Source organism: Lagopus muta, chromosome 3 (assembly GCF_023343835.1).
Source record: "Lagopus muta isolate bLagMut1 chromosome 3, bLagMut1 primary, whole genome shotgun sequence".
In the NCBI taxonomy this organism is placed as follows: Eukaryota; Metazoa; Chordata; class Aves; order Galliformes; family Phasianidae; genus Lagopus; species Lagopus muta.
Genome location: NC_064435.1, coordinates 4,611,137 through 4,627,367, shown reverse-complemented (window position 1 = coordinate 4,627,367; position 16,231 = coordinate 4,611,137). Strand labels below are relative to the sequence as shown.

Sequence of the window (16,231 nt, the reverse complement as noted above, 5' to 3'; positions counted from 1 at the left end):
GGGTTTTGGAAACACTTTTTGACATAGTTGGATTCAATATCCTTGTGGGTCCCTTCCAACTCAAAATATTCTATTGTTCTAGTTCAGCTCAGCAGTGTTTTGTTGTTTCACTTCTTCCTTATGAGACACACACACACACACACGAAGTGATGACAGCTTGTATCAATTAAATAATCACAGAATCACAGAATCACCCGGGTTGGAAGGGACCCCAAGGATCATGTAGTTCCAACCCCCCTGCCTAGCAGGGCCACCAAACATACACATTCAGATCAGGTTGCCCAGGACCCCTAAATAAGATAGTTATTGCTAAATGTAAATTGGAGTAGTTAATATTTTATTGTCTCTGGGAGATAATTGGATTGTGGCTCTGTAAACATAACAGTGTAGAGTTTTGACATTACCATTAAGCTACTCAGTCTCCTGAGATCCTCCAGGATGAGTTAATTCCAAGTGGTGGAGAAACTGAAGAGAAGTTGCTTACATGTGTGTATCTCACTGTCGGAGTAATGTCAACTGTTTCCACAAGGTGTCACAAGACTACAAGGATCAAACAAACCGAGCCTGATAGATATGTATACAGCATCATCGTACGTAACACTTCAGTTTGGATATAATGTACAGAGTGATTTCACCAGTGCTGTAATCTCGAATGAATTATGCAGTCCAAGATGTTTTGATTGTTGTTATTTAACTGTAAAAGTTGTCTTCAAAAACGGTAATGCTGGACCCAAAGCCAATGAACATATATTGCTGTACTATCCCTGTACTAAGGTGCTGACAACTGTTGGAGGTGCCAGCCTCCCTTAAAAATCAATATCATCTGTATTAAAGCCTTTTCCATATATACTTGCAAATTCTGCATCAGCTTGTAATATCATGTTAACAAATTCCTTGTATTTTCTGTTCCAGGAACATCCCTTTCTGCCCTGAATTCCAACTGATTATTATTGCACATTATTGCAAAAGCTTCCATTCCCCCCTCTAATGCTAAATAGTGATCAAATTAGCAGTATTGGTAGATTTCTCCAATACAAATGAAAAACATACTGTTTGTAAAGCACACAGCAAAGTCCTGATTAAAGCCATCAGTGAGTGTTAAACAACTCCTGGTGGGAGTACAGCAGCTCTTAGCAGACAGGCACACACCACTTCCTGGCTCTAATGGTTCTGGAATCAAATCATAGACTCATAGAATCATTAAGGTCAGAAAGGACCACTAAGATCAAGTCATAGAATCATAGACTCATAGAATGCCCTGGGTTGAAAAGGACCCCAATGATCATCTGGTTTCAACCCCTTTGTCATATGCAGGGTCACCAGCCACCAGACCAGGCTGCCCAGTGCCACATCCAGCCTGGCCTTGAATGCTTCCAGGGATGAAGCATCCACAACCTCCTTGGTCAACCTGTTCCAATGTGTCTCCACCCTCTGTGTGAAAGACTTCCTCGCGTGTAACATCACAACCCACAGCCCTCAGTGCCACATCTCCATGTTTCTTGAGCACCCCCATGGACAATGACTTCACCACTTTCCTGGGCAGTCTGTTCCATTGTTTGACTGATATCAGAGAAGAAATTCCTCCTAATATCTAACTTGAACCTATCCAGCACGACTTAAAGCCATTATCGTTCATCCTATCACTAGCTATCTGGGAGAAGCATTGCATGGGGTAGTTGTAACCAATGTGCAGGACCAGGCACTTACTCTTGTTAAAGCTCACATCGCTGGCCTCACCTGATCAATCCAGCCTACCCGCATCCTTGCAGAGAAGGACTTGGGGGTCCTGGTGGATGAAAAACTGAATATGAGCAAGCAGTGTGATCTTGCAGCTTAGAAGACCAATCGTATCCTGGGCTCCATCAGAAGAGAGGTGGCCAGCAGGGACAGGGAGGTAATTGTCCTCTCTGCTCTGTTCTCGTGAGGCCCCATCTGGAGTACTGTGTCCAGGTCTGGGGCTCCCAATACAGGAAACATGTGGAGCTGTTGGAGAGGGTCCAGAGGAGGGCATCAAAGATGATCAGAGGGCTGGGCTCTCCTACGAAGACAGGCTGAGGGAACTAAACTTGTTCAGTCTGGAGAAGAGAAGCCTGTGGGATGACCTCATTGCAGCCTTCAATATTTAAAAGGGGATTACAAACAGGAAGGGAATCAACTGTTTACTCGGGCAGATAGTGATAGGACAAGGGGGAATGGTTTTAAGCTCAAGGAGGGAAGATTTAGATGAGATGTCAGGGGGAAGTTCTTCACAGAGAGAGTGGTGAGGTGCTGGAACAGGCTGCCTGGAGAGTCTGTGGATGCTCCATCCCTGGAGGTGTTCAAGACCAAGTTGGATGGGGCCCTGGGCAGCCTGGTCTAGTACCAGGTTGGTGTCCCTCTGGCAGAGGGGCTGGAGAATTGATGATCCTTGAGGTCCCTTCCCTCCCAAGCCATTCTATGATTCTGTGATTCTGTGATCCCTCTGAAGGACCTTCCCACCCTCAGGCAGATTGACAATTCTTCCTAACTTGGTGTCATCTGCAGACTTACTGACGATGCCCTCAGTCCCCTCATCTAGGTCATCAGTAAGGTTATTAAACAGGGCTGGCCCCAGCCCAGACCCCTGGGGAACACCGCTTGTGACTGGTCGCCATTCGGATTTAACCCCATTCACCACTGCTGAGCCCAGCCAGGAAGCCACATTTTACCCAGCAATTTGTACTCATCCAACCCACGGGCTGTGGTTCCTCCAGAGCACTGTGGGCAACGGTGCTGAGGCACAGGCACACCGACCCACAGCCATTCCCCATCCGCCTGGCCAACCCCACACTGCCTTCAGTCGAACACAGAGCGTAGGTGCTATGTATGTGGGGAACGCATTAATAAAGTCACCGCCGCCATCATTTGTTCATAGTTTACTTATGCTCTCCACACCAAACACGCCTCCAAGTGCCAGGATACCAGGCAGCTACTGGACTGCAGGAGCTGAAGAGGCGTTTAGCAACCTGTAATTACACTCATGACTCTGTAGCCGCCGGCCTCTACTTGGATTATATTTAGGAAGAGCCTATTTGCCATCAAAAACGAGTTCCCAGCGCCCGAGTGCCAGCGTCGGGACGAGACCGACGCGGAGGGTCTGCCCCGCGTCGCATCAGGGCCCGGGGCGAGGAAGCGCCACCCCGCAGCACAGAGCGGGCAGCGGACGAGCGCGGCGCACCACGGGGCTCGTAGTCCTCCCGCCGCTCGGCCGGCGCGCGGCCTCACGGGAGTTGTAGTCCCGCCGCTTCCTCCCGCCGGCGGCGCGCGGGGCCTTCTGGAGGCCGCGGACTACAGCTCCCAAGGGGCCGTGCTGCGGAGGCCGCCCATTTCTCGCCGGGATGAGGGGTGAAAGGCCGCGGCCACTTCGGGGGGGCAAAATGGCGACCAGATTGAGCGGCGGAGAGAATCGGCTGGTGTCACTGCCGTTGTCGCGCATCCGCGTCATCATGAAGAGCTCGCCGGAGGTGTCCAGCATCAACCAGGACGCGCTTTTCCTCACCGCTAAGGCCACGGTAGCGTCTCCCGCCTTCCCTCCCGTCTGGGCCGGGCGGGCTCTCGGTTGCGCCTCTTCGCTCAGCGCTACCGCGTCCAGCACCTTGCTTGCGTGCTGTTAAATGTGGCACTCGTGCCTTTGATTGGGGGTTTAACTGCCACCTGTATATCCGGATCTGTATTATTTGCTTTACGTTTTAGGAGCTTTTCGTTCAGTATTTGGCGTCGTACTCCTACAAACACGGCAGAGGCAAGGAGAAGAACGCCCTCACGTACAGCGACCTGTCTCACACTGCAGAAGAGTGTGAAACCTTTCAGTTCCTTGCAGGTATCTGCAGAGCAGAGCAGCGGTAATCCTGTGTGTAAATTTGAAGACGGAGTTTTGATTTGATTGAATTGTTTTGTGAGGGCACTGTTCTCCTGCTGGTTATTATTCTGCTATTATGTGTAGACAAAAAAAAAAAAAAGCCCTAACCATATAGCTAAAGGCTTAATGGCAGGGTTGGGAATGGTCAGGCTGAACTGTTGCCCTGAAAAGTTCAGCATTGCTCCCCTTTATTCAGCATATGTCTAATGTCTTCTTAGTCAGCATGCTAAATCCAGGCTCAGGGTGGTGACACACTGGAACAGGTTGCCCAGTGTGGTTCTGAATGCTCCCTCCCTGGAAGCATTCAAGGCTGGATGGGACTTTGAGCAACTTGGTCTAGTGGGAGCTGTCCCTGCCTATAGCAGGGGAGCTGGAACTAGATGATCTGAAACGTCCCTTCCAACCCAGATCATTCTGTGATTCATTTAACATCCTGGTGTTGCCAAGCTTTTCTTCTTACCACCTAGGAAAACACATGGCTACGTAAATAAAAAGAAACAAGCTCCTCAGGATTCACACATAAGTTTAAGTGACAGCACAGAAGGTCTTGTTCACCGAGTGGATGTCAATCTGCAACGCTTTAGCCACTCCTGCTTCTGCTGTCATCTGTGCTAAGGGCCTTATAAAAAGACGTGAAGTTGTTGGAGCAGGTACAGAGGAGGGCCACAAAGATGTCAAAGGGCTGAAGCACCTCTCTTATCAAGAAAGGCTGAGGGAGTTGGGCTTGTTTAGCTTGGAAAAGGGAAGACTTCAGAGATACCTCATTGCAGCCTTCCAGTACTTAAAGGGAGCTTACAAGCAGGAGGGAGACTGACCTTTTTACATGGTCTCATAGTGATAGAACAAGGGGGAGTGATTTTAAACTAAAAAAGAGGAGATTTGGATTAGATATTAGGAGGAATTGTTCTTTTTTTTTTTTTACTCAGAGGGCAGTGAGGTACTGGAACAGAGTGCCCAGAGAAACTGTGGGTGCCTCATCCCCAAAAGGGTTCAAGGCCAGGTTGGGTGGGGCCCTGGGCAGCCTGAGGTGCTGGGTGGCAACTGTACCCGTGGCAGAGGGTTGGAACAAGATAGGCTTTTAAGGTCTCTTCCAACCCAAGCCATTCTGTGATTGAAATCTAACTCATAAGCTACATTACTGAAAACATTTATGGACAGGGATTTCTCTGGTGTTGCAAAACTATACCAGGGTAATTAGTGCTCAGCATATTGCCATAAGCACATCTGGCATGCCAACGATTCCATTTAAAAGCTTTCAGCCTGTGAAACAAGACCTAAGAAAGATGTGACAATTTACATGGCTCAAAAATCATGCATTTAAATCTTTAAGTCCTGTTTCCTGAAAAGGATGCATCATATGGTTCCTCTCCCTTTTAATGTACATATTTACATCTGAACACACATGTGCATGCACGCTTTTCTCTTGTAGTTGGAACTTATTGGTAACGTTTCGCTCTGAAAAGGCATGGACATAGGACACAGGGGGAAAATGAGTTATTTGTAGCCTGGCTTTTCTCAGGGCTCCTTGTTTTGCCTTGTCTCAGGGCCATCGTTACTGCCCTGAATGAGCATCTTACCTGAATACAGAAATCAGTTTTCTACAGGACACAAGTAAGGCTGCTGTCCTATTGAATCTGTCAAAGGCTGTTGAGTCATTGAGCATTCCATTTAAAATCAAACAAATAATGTTACTTGTAATTAGAAAAAAGGAATTATCCATTTCCACTTACGATACATTGTATGTCAGGCTAACTCAACAGGTCATTAACTGTGTTAGTTGGTTTTATTTTGTTTAGTGGTATTCAGTCCCTTCCAACCTGTGCGATTCTGTATGAATGCAACATTATGAAAGAGGCAGTGTAAGCACTTATACTGACTAAAAGAGCCATTCTCCCTTCCAGATATCTTGCCAAAGAAAATCCTAGCTAGCAAATATCTAAAAATGCTTGAAAAAGAGAAGCGAGATGGAGAACTGGGGAAATGTGATGAAGAGGACGACGAAGAAGAAGATGATGATGAAGCTGTGGATGAAGCTGTTGGATCTTAAGGCTAGTGAAGAGCTACTTCATAGTTGATCCATTTTCTGTTGTATAAAGGATGTTATTTTTGTGACTGAGAATCCAGATGCTGGATATATTTATACACTGAGCCATCTGCTTTTGCTCTAAGAAGTTGAAAAATTGAACTGTGCATTTCCCGAAGAATGGAATTCTTCCCTCAGAAACATGGTGGCAAGAGAAGCACTAATGTAAATGTGACAGCAGAACTTGCTCAGATGACCGAAAATGACTTCTTCAGACAATCATTATCCAAACGTACAATTCCTTACGGGCAGCTCTCAGTCCAAAAGCTCTTTTGCTCTTTAGAAGGGAGCTCTTCCCCAGTTTGTGTTTCTCAGGTGAAGGGAGGGTTTTTACCCAGGATCTGCTACTCCTAGTCCTCATCTGCTTGAGGAGCCAGTAAGTGATCCAACCCTTCTGCAGCTTTCTGGAACAGTGGCAGGACATTAGTAGTGGACCAAGCCCAATTTTGATAAGTGTTCTGTTTTGGTTTTGATTTAGCTTTAAAAAGAAAAAATAATAAAGCTCTTGCTGTAATGGAGCCTAAACTGGCACATCTGCCATTTACAGAAACTGAGTAGAGGACGAGAGCCATTCCAACAGGGAACGTGTTTCAGCAGCTGTGGTGATGAGCAGTAGAAGCCATCGATAACGTAAATGTGTGCAGGAGCTTTTCTCTGCAGTCAGTTCTTCACGCCTGCATTTTGTCCACGGCGCTCTAACAAAGCATGAGTTGATTGAAGTCTGTTAAATGTGGATTGTTGAGAGTGAGCAACCCTTTCCCACTTGAGTGACAGAGCTGCGTGGCTGAATTTTCTTTGTTTTTTACTTTACAAACAACTGTCCTGTGTACAACTTTATATGCGACTTTTTACAATAAATATTTTTAGGAAAACGTGACAGAGGTGCAGAACCTTCCTGCAGTTTTTTTCCAGCTTCAGTTTACCATAGAACAAAACTGTATTACGTCAGGAAGGGTGCAGTGAGTGCTACGTGATGTTTTACCTGTTGAGAGATCCCCAAGTGGGTATGCAGAACTGTGCTGTTGTTGAAAGGGTTGAGGTTTTTTGTTTCTGTAATCATTAAAAGTGTACGGAGAGCTGAGGGAAACTGACAGTTGAGCACTGTGTGTTTGGGGTGGGAGATGTCTGCAGTAAGATGTGTAAATTATGAACAGTGTTTTTCTCAGCACTTGGTGTAGCTAACACTTGCCAGCTTTGGGGGAACAGAAGCAGCTTTTTTCTCCCTAGAAGAAAGTTGCATGGTAAACCTATAGCATAAACAGGGTATTGGGCAGCAAGGTGAAACAGAGGTGGACTCAAAAACTGCTGTTCACCATGATGGTTGTGTTGAAAAGTCACAGAAGAACAGCCTAATTGTGGAGCTTAACCTCTTGGTTAAGTCACTGCTGCACTACCTGATCCACAGTCAGGTGGGTCATGACCTATGAATCAGAAACCCAAACCAGCCCCCAGCAAAGATGTCACTGTACTGAGCACATACATCTTGAGGGAAAGACAGCAGGACCGATGAGCTTTAGGGCAAATGTGCTTATATTTACTAGTGTGGTTTTAGAGCGGCATTTTCCACCACTGGTTCTTTGGAGCTGACCCAGTTATCCATCATGCCTCTCACATGAGCCAGTCATGGTGCTGTGCAGGGGTTCTTAAGGAAGATATCAGTCACTTGCCCAAAGCTGCCATCTTGAGCCTGGCGAGGAGGCTCAGCATGGTCAGCCACCATCTGCAGGTTGTAAACCAACACTGCGATCACGCGCCCAGTGGCACAGCAGGAGCAACGGTGCTTTGGGACTGAAGGAAAACAAAGTTCTCTGGGGACGTGTTAGATGGTGGCCAGTTGCACGAGGGTCGCTTTTGTGAGACGTGAAGTGGGAAATTCTGCCACAGAATTAAGAGGCTGCTCCAGTGCTTGCTCAGTACCAGTGTATTTTGCTGCTGAAGGCTATTAGCCACATACCTGGGCTACGGTCGCAGATGGACAGAGGTGTCCCTGGCCAAAGGTGGTCTGCACTTGGTCGTCCTGAAAGCTATCCTCATTTATAGCTGATAGGAATGTGGCCTTGCTGCCTCAGACCTGTAGCCTAAGCCTGAGGTGGTCCAAGCTGCTTGGGAATAGCTGGCAATGAACCATGGTTTTGTAGCACACCCAGTGTTTGTTCCACTGCAGGAACATGCAGCAAAACTGAAGCACTTCTGCTACCGTGACTTGGGTTGATGCAGTCTCTTTTAGCCTCCACAGAAGGAACACATCCTCCATGACAGTGCTATGCTATTCCTTTAGGTGCTACAAGGCTGTGACCAAGGCCTCCGGAGCCGTATCTATCCCTATCTGGTATGAGAAAGGTCATTATAAAATGGCTGAAGCTCAAACAAGATGAGCCATCCTAAGTGGGCTTTCATTAGGAGATGCTTTGCTTTTCTTCTCGTTTTTCCAAGAATTGATTTTGAAAGTTTGCAGTTGTTGAATGTTTCTGCCCTGCAGGGAAGGCAGCTGCAAGGCAGGAAGCTGACAGTACTTCTCAGGGTATCTTGGCCTCTTTGAAGTGTTCAGAGATTTTGGACAGCAGAGCACATGCCGGGGGATGGAAGCTTTCCAGAATGAGTGCTATTATGTCCGTGTTTTTGGTTTCCTTCCTGCAACACAAGCATGGAAGATTCTCCCCAGTACGCCCAGGCTGCTCAAAGGCAATGAAGCTCCCATCTTTCTCAGCTTGCAAAAATGCCGTAAGGACTGTGGTTACCAAGTATAAATCACTGTATTTCATCCCTCTTAGAAGTTTCCTGTGGGCTGATGAACAAGCTCTGGGCAATTAGCAAGGCCACAAGAACTTGAACACCCTTCTGTATTAATTCCACCAGAGACCTCTATGGGGACTTCATAGCTGCCAGTTTGCCACAACCAACTGCAGCCTCACATCTGCTCAAGCCTGTCGCCGTTCCCTATGAGCCTTGCTTGACACAGAGCAAGCTTGCATCCGCTTCAAAGTAGCGTTTCAAATCTAAGGGGAACACAGAGTTCTGCCTGAAATGGGAGGGACAGCTGTGAGTATTTCCTACTATTGAATAAAACCAGTCTGGTCCGCAGGGCTGGGCTGTGTTGGAACTCAAGAGACCTCTGCTATCCTCCTGACTTGATACTTCACTGTAACACAGAGAGTTTACTTCGTTTAAGACCTGGGTGCTGTAGGTATGAAGTCAGAACAGAATGAAAAGCAGGACCTTCAGGCAAGTGCTACCCAAAGCAACAACCTTCCATATGTTATTCTAGGACAACTTAGGAGGCATTACGCTAACAGCAGTCCATAATGAGCTATTCTGGAAAGCAACAAGCAGAGGAGCGCCCACAGAAACATCTGAAACACATCCAAAGGGTTCAGTGCAGAAGAGATCACTGGGACCAGGCACTGTGGCTCTTCTAGAACACATACTCTCTCATCTCACAAAGTATGGGTTACAATTTGAAAAGGCTCAGTGCGGTGTACTATGAGGATCTCTGCTCAGCTTTGAGTCTGTCACTGGGACTTGGAACTGCTTCTGAGCTACAGATGGAAGCCATTGATGGCTTTGGATTAAGTTCAATAAAAAGACATCAAACTATGTTGTAAAGATGAGAAATTTTATTTTATTGACATACTATGAGGCAAAACAAAATTGACACCATACAAAATAACTTTATAAAATATCATTCACATCATTATTTTGTCAGGAATTACAGCATTCTGAGCTTGTTACGAGTCTTAATGTTTTGAGGTGAGAAACACTATGCTAAATCTTTAGTATTAGTTGTATATATACAGTAAGAAACCAAAACAGAAACTGTTAGGTTTTTCATGAGTTTATTGCAAAAGTAGTGCAAACTATTTTACCTTGCAAGCTGTAAAACAAACTTGGAAGAGGACCCACCTAAGCTTAAGAACGTGACAATAAATGTTCAACTTCACAGCCTCTGAAGCTTCCTTCAACAGCTCTCAACAAAAATTCCCCACCTCTGCATGTTTTTAGGTTTTCACTGACTCGGAAACAAAGCAGCAGAAGATGCACCCACACCAGCAAGAGGCCGCAGGGAGCGGGGCACACTGCAGGGAGCAGGGCACACCGCAGGGAGCAGCTCTCCACAAAGCCAGAGGTTGGGAAGCACGGCCGAGCCACCTCAGAACGTGGACCAACAAGGCAAGCTCAGGCTGTTGGGCTTCCCTCGTTAATCAGCTGCCTCCTCTCCGCACTCGAAAGAGTCAAGAAAGCGGTACAACAGATTCACCATTCAGAACATCTATTGCCTGTTGTAGGAATATAGCATCCTTTTCCTGAAGCCTATCTAAAGCAACGTCCTTGTGGTCCCCCCTCCCCATTGCATACGCAATGCAGGGCAACCCCCGTCCATGCAACCAAGGCAGGACACGACATCCTACGAGCGGAACAGAAAACACTACTGGGGTCCCCCAAAGCAAACAGGTAGCTGGTCGTCTACTACAAAAACAAAAGCAAACAAATGCTACATGAAAAATGTTAAAGGAACAAAATGCAGCATATTCAGGCTCTTTTTTTTTTCTTGAGGTACCTATATAAATATTACCTTCTGCCCAAAGTACTATCTGTTCTGTTAAAAAACTAAAGTCCTTATCATGAGCCAATTGTAGGGCATACATTATTATTGAGAAAGTGCAACCATGCTGATAATTTATATGCAGCATATTAAAGGATGATTAGGCTTTAGAAAATATAGCTTAAGTATAGACCTGATGGAGCAGTTTTATAAAAACATTTAACAGAGGCATTTTCCTTTGTTCGAGTCTCTCTGCAGCAGAAAGCCTTAGGAAACACTTGGAAGTCCTGCCACCACGGAATGTCAGCACTTTTACAATCCCATACATCATTTTTCTTTACTAATTAAACTAAAGAGTACACAAGAGATTCGTCCCCCCACCCCCATATTAGGTATTGGTAAAAAGTTGATTGATTTTTTTTCCCCAACTTCAAAAAAAAAATAGTATATATCACAACTTAAATTTTCCAAAAAGGAATTATTATTTTTTTTAATGTAAAAAAGGTTCACCTAGTAGAAAAACCTATACAGAGTTGTAAACTGTTCCATAGAAAACTGTGGAAAAGTCGATGACATTTTATTCCCTTACCCACACATCCTTCCATTTTATATACAGACGCACGCAGCTGTGCCACGTATGTATATATATGCATTTGAATGGATACACAGAGGTACATCTCTAGGGTTGGGATTATATATCTCAAGGAGTTCTTTATTGGCTTTTTCTCTTTGCCTAGTTCTGCTGTGATACTGTACACGTGGATCTGACACTGAAAAATAACATTTGCTAAAGCTACTTTGCTGCTTTTTTTAACTCTGTGGTTAAAATTCATTGGCTGTTCTTAATCAAGGACACGACCTTTGATTGTTATGCACTGGGAAAAAAAAAAACCAACACAAAGGCACGAAGGACACAACTCAAATACAACACTGTCGTCTGCAAAGAAGAAACCCAAAGGGTTTGGGTTGCGGAGGACAGCCTGTGCCGAGGGCGGCTGTCAAACGCGGTTTGGTCGCTTTTTGCCAATCTCATCTGAGACAATTTGAGTAAATAGCACCCAACTGTTTACATGAGGTAGATCCAAACGGACAAAGAAAGCTGGGTCCCCGCTGCTTGGTTTGTCCCCAGTTCAAATGGTTCAAGGATCAGACATCGGGCGCAGGAAGGGCGAACGACGGCGCTATGTGAAGCAAGCACACACCTTGAGAAGAGCTTTTCCAACACCAAATAAGTGTTAAGTCATCCTCCTCCTCCAGGCAGAGATCTCCTAACAGGGGGAGGGAGCACAACACATCCAACACAAATAAAGCTAGGAACTGAGAGTTGGGGCAGGCTGCCAGAGCAACGCATCAGCTTCTGCGGGGCACAGTGACAGCCACTGCCTACAGAGGTCGGTCACAGTATAGAGATCTACAGCCTCCCCTTTCCATCTCAGACAATTTTTTTTTAACTAGTTCAGCCTTACAGGAACACTCTACTCTCATTAAACAGTATTTTTTTGCATACTCTGAGAAAATCTGACAAATTTATCTTTGTTTTAAGGCTTAAGGTGGCATCGCCACACAGCATCATGCAAACGTTACGCTACGTCATCCAGACAAACACGACGCATTGCGACCCTCCACACCTACACAGAGCCTCAGCAGTTCTGAGTAACACAGAGCAACACCTCATCTCTGCAATAAGCCCTACGACGCCGCTGATGCATTTAGAAGTCAGGAGAGGGTATTTCTACACCTGGATTTTGTATGACAAGTGCCAGTCTTACCCAGCCAGCACTGCAGCGTTGACACACCGCAAGCACACACAACAGTCAGCACGCACTCAGTACCACTTGAAATGAGGCCCTTAGCATCTCCGTTTTTGCTTTCAAAATGATAAACTGGTTACAAAAACACTGTTGTTTCAAGGGAGCGCGTACAATACAAAACTTCTGAACTAATTCTTGGTTCTTTTTCCATTCTTTTTATTTTAAAAATTTAAAAATATTAACAGAAAGACATGAACATCTTAACAGATGTTCATTCAATCTGCAACACAGCAAATTAAAGGAAAAAGGATTTAATACATTCTGTTCTGTCTCATCTCCCCCCATGATCAGTTAAGCACTTTGCTGCACAGAAACGTGGGACTGAGTCTGCAGTTACAAACAGCCCTCAAGTCTGAGATTTTGTGGTTGCACACCCTCACAAAGCACTACGGAAGCCAGTGAAGTTGTGCTCATATTCTCCTTCTGTATTTTTATACACAAAGAGCCACACTCAGCTTTCAGTGACACGTGGATACGCACACACACACACAGCCCTGTGTACACACATCATTTTCCAAGCTGAACCAAGAAATCACACCAAACTGCAACCTTCCAGAACAGCCCACAACTTTGCCAGATGTACTTTCAGAATCTGTGATTTAGTTTTCCATGGATACGTAATTCTGAACCTTACTCCTCATGTTTTGATTCTGCTTCCCCCATATGATGTGCTGCTTTCCCAGACAGTCTACCAGTAATTACTCCTCAAGTCCATCTTCTTCCATGAGCAAATTCACACATTATCTCACCCTTCCCTCCATATAATCAAGAAAACACAAACTATTTCTGCTGTTAAACACTAGGTAATAAAAAATGGGCACATACAACAATCTTCATTTAATTTAGAGGCATTCTGGGGATTAAACACTGAGAGGTAATTTAAGATCAATTAAAGATTCAAGTCAGGCAGGCAATTGGAGACATGGTATTTAAGATAAAATAACAGCACTGTCACTTGTAAATGAGATGAGAAATTTAAGGTTCAGCCTTGCATGTCTAATGAGAAAATGAGGAACGAAAGAACCAGGGCCAGCATTACCTCTTTTTTACAGCACATTAACAGTGGGTTCTGACCACCTCCAGATGATGCAGAATTCATATTAGTGAAACGTGGACACACGCTTCTCTGCCTGTTGTGTCCACATCTGATGGGCTCGATCCCATCTGCTGCCAGGTGCCCTGTGCCCACACAGCATGGACCATATCTGCTTTGAGCTGTGTGCATGACAAGCACAACCACACAGCTTTACATACCTTGATAAGAACCAAGCTTCCTGTCTGTGTATGTGGGAACAGGAAAAGCTGATAAAGAAAGAATAGAATCCACATCACAAGCATTTTTCTGATGAGAAATCTAACCAAGGAACCAGAGAGGGGATTAGAAACTCCCGAGCTTGGTTGCTGACCTTCCCACTGCTCATGTTTGCCAAGCACACTCAAAACCAAAATGGGCAGAAATGTCTCAACTCATTTTTCAGGATCCTATATGTTTAAATTTATGCTTTAGGGCCAATTCATAAATTTACTCTGAGGTTAAGTCATAGCTGCTGAGATAGCAGCTATTCCAGCTGGTATTTCAGTTGAGAACATCACATCCAAAAGGCTGGGGGAGGCAATCTGTGCACACAAAGCCACTATTTACAAACAAACACACCCTTTAACACAGCCTTCTGATGCCAACTGGAGGCTCTTCAGAACGCTGGGTAGGCTGGTTGGCTGGAGAGCTGCCACAGGTAGTTTAAGATGCATCTGTTGAGGCAGTACAGGGACAAATTGTAAACAGTTCTTCTTCTGAAGGTGTTTAAAAAGAAGGAAAAGAGCAGCAGCCATTCACATTTCTAGCGCTGCCAAGTGCAAAACTCCAAGACCAGCTCCCACCAATCTCTCACCTACAAATTCAGCACATGTCCCTGTCTTCACTCCAACCAAGTCCTAAATCCTCTGCAATACCAAAGGCTAAAAGCAGAGCCTAGCCTCCAGGGGCCTACCCACCAACACTGCCCTTCTGGGGTCGGGGTTGTGCATAGTGTTTCACTTGGCCTTATTTCCACAGAGGATGGGGTAGCTGCATGGCACAGATGGCATTTCTCAATATTAGACATCCAGTGCTGGGCTCCTCCTGATGCTCTTTCAGGTTTGCAGACCTTCCTATGAAGCACACAATGTTCCTCTCCTTGTTGTGTAAGGTTTTTCTCACAGAGAAGTTCAGTGCCCTGAAACCTCTTTGAAGCCACAGCAATGCCAACAGTGTCTGTGGATTCCTAACAGCAAGACACAGCAAAGTATTTTCTGAAAGGAGCCATTTCCCCTAGAGCAAAACACTTCATGCTTTTGCAGGGAGCCTTGTTAAGTTATAACAGCAAATGGGAAAGAGTGTTTCGGACATCATCCCTTTAGTTATTAGATGAACTTATTTATTCAGTCACTCACCACTGCTCATTAAGAATTCTTCCACAAACCAGAACATCAGCAATCATCCCTGCCAGAAATAAGCATCATTCACATCGATGGCTAAAGATGAAGACATTGAAGACAGCAAGCAATCCTGGGCTAACTTCTTTCTGAAATGCTCACTTCCAGAGCACAAAGCCCATAAGCTAGAATTGTGCTATGAAAGCACACCAGCACACTGAGCACAACCAGGGAGCATTTCTGTCAGCAGAGTGGCTAATTACAAAACGAGGAAGCTTGTTTGGATGCATCGTAAACAGTGATGCATTAACACAGTTTTCTATAGTTTCTATTCAGGTTATGTGAAGCACCTTTAGTTGGCGTGCACTTACTTCAGGACTGAGTTACAGCCGAGGCTCTGCACTGAACTGACACACCAAGCAGTCACAATACAAACAATACTCCAAATCTTTTTCTCTCCACTTCAAAGTTTATCAAATGTGGTCTGAGCAGGGAATAATTCTCAACGTTACAGTCTCACATCGACTTATCCAAAAAGTGTTAAAAAAATACTCATATATATATATATATATTTTACCTCAGATTCAAAATATATTTTCAAGCACCTTCATGTCATTTGCAATGAAAACATGATAGTATTTTTCAGCCAATGGCTAAACTATGAAAACGCTTCTCATCTGGAAACAACAGTATATCAACTCAGCAAGGGAATGGGCAGAAGGTAAAGGGACTGCATGGAAGCAGGCGTGCTGGATGAGATCTGCCTTGCTAGTTCTGAGACTTCAACAACCACTTTGGCATGGACACCTCAGGAAGACATCCAAGATCACAGTATGGCACCAGCAGCTCTCCAGCAAGGAACAAAGCAGAATACATAACAAGAATACAGTTGGTCTGGGAGCATTTTGGCTGCTGTAGTAGTAGGTTCACTTCACAAATTAATTTATCTGCAGAGGAACACAGGAGGTAGCCTTGAACTGCATCTGCTTGCTAACTAAGAGTCCTATAAAAACACCTTTTGTAGTGATTTGGCCAAGCCATTACATTCATATTAACACTTCAAGCAAAAAACAACACAAGAAAAGCAACTGAAGCATGAAACTGATTGCGCACCACACCACGCGCACACTGCAAACCCCATCTCCATCAGACTGAGGGCATCTTTGGAGGGATGCACCTTTCCAGTCACTGGGGACAAAACTTGCTGTTCTGCATCCCAGCATAGTAACTTCCATCCCAATGCCCCATGGTTCTACTTATTCTGCCACAGAGGTTGGTTCTTCTCAACACAAGGCAGGAATCAAATGCTGAAAGAAGCCAGGAAACACGTGAGAAAGCAACTGTGCCCTTGGATTCATACCAGAATGCAAACCAAGTACAACAACACTGAAAAACCAAAGCTCTTATCTCAATACTGTAGAATATGAGAGTATTCCCACAATGGAAGTACAAGGACTGAGATCCACAGCGTTTCAATATCTGCTATACAGAGCACTATTTACAGTATT

The 16,231-nt window shown here is 45.1% G+C and overlaps 1 protein-coding gene across 1 annotated transcript; it reads left to right on the top strand.

The window, feature by feature from the left end:
- Positions 1-3,342: 3,342 nt before the first annotated feature.
- Positions 3,343-9,554, top strand: CHRAC1 (chromatin accessibility complex subunit 1). Its single transcript, XM_048940426.1, has 3 exons — positions 3,343-3,530; positions 3,712-3,838; positions 5,779-9,554. Exons 1-3 carry the CDS (start codon positions 3,357-3,359, stop codon positions 5,922-5,924), a joined length of 447 nt encoding a protein of 148 aa, XP_048796383.1. The 5' UTR covers positions 3,343-3,356; the 3' UTR covers positions 5,925-9,554.
- Positions 9,555-16,231: the final 6,677 nt, after the last annotated feature.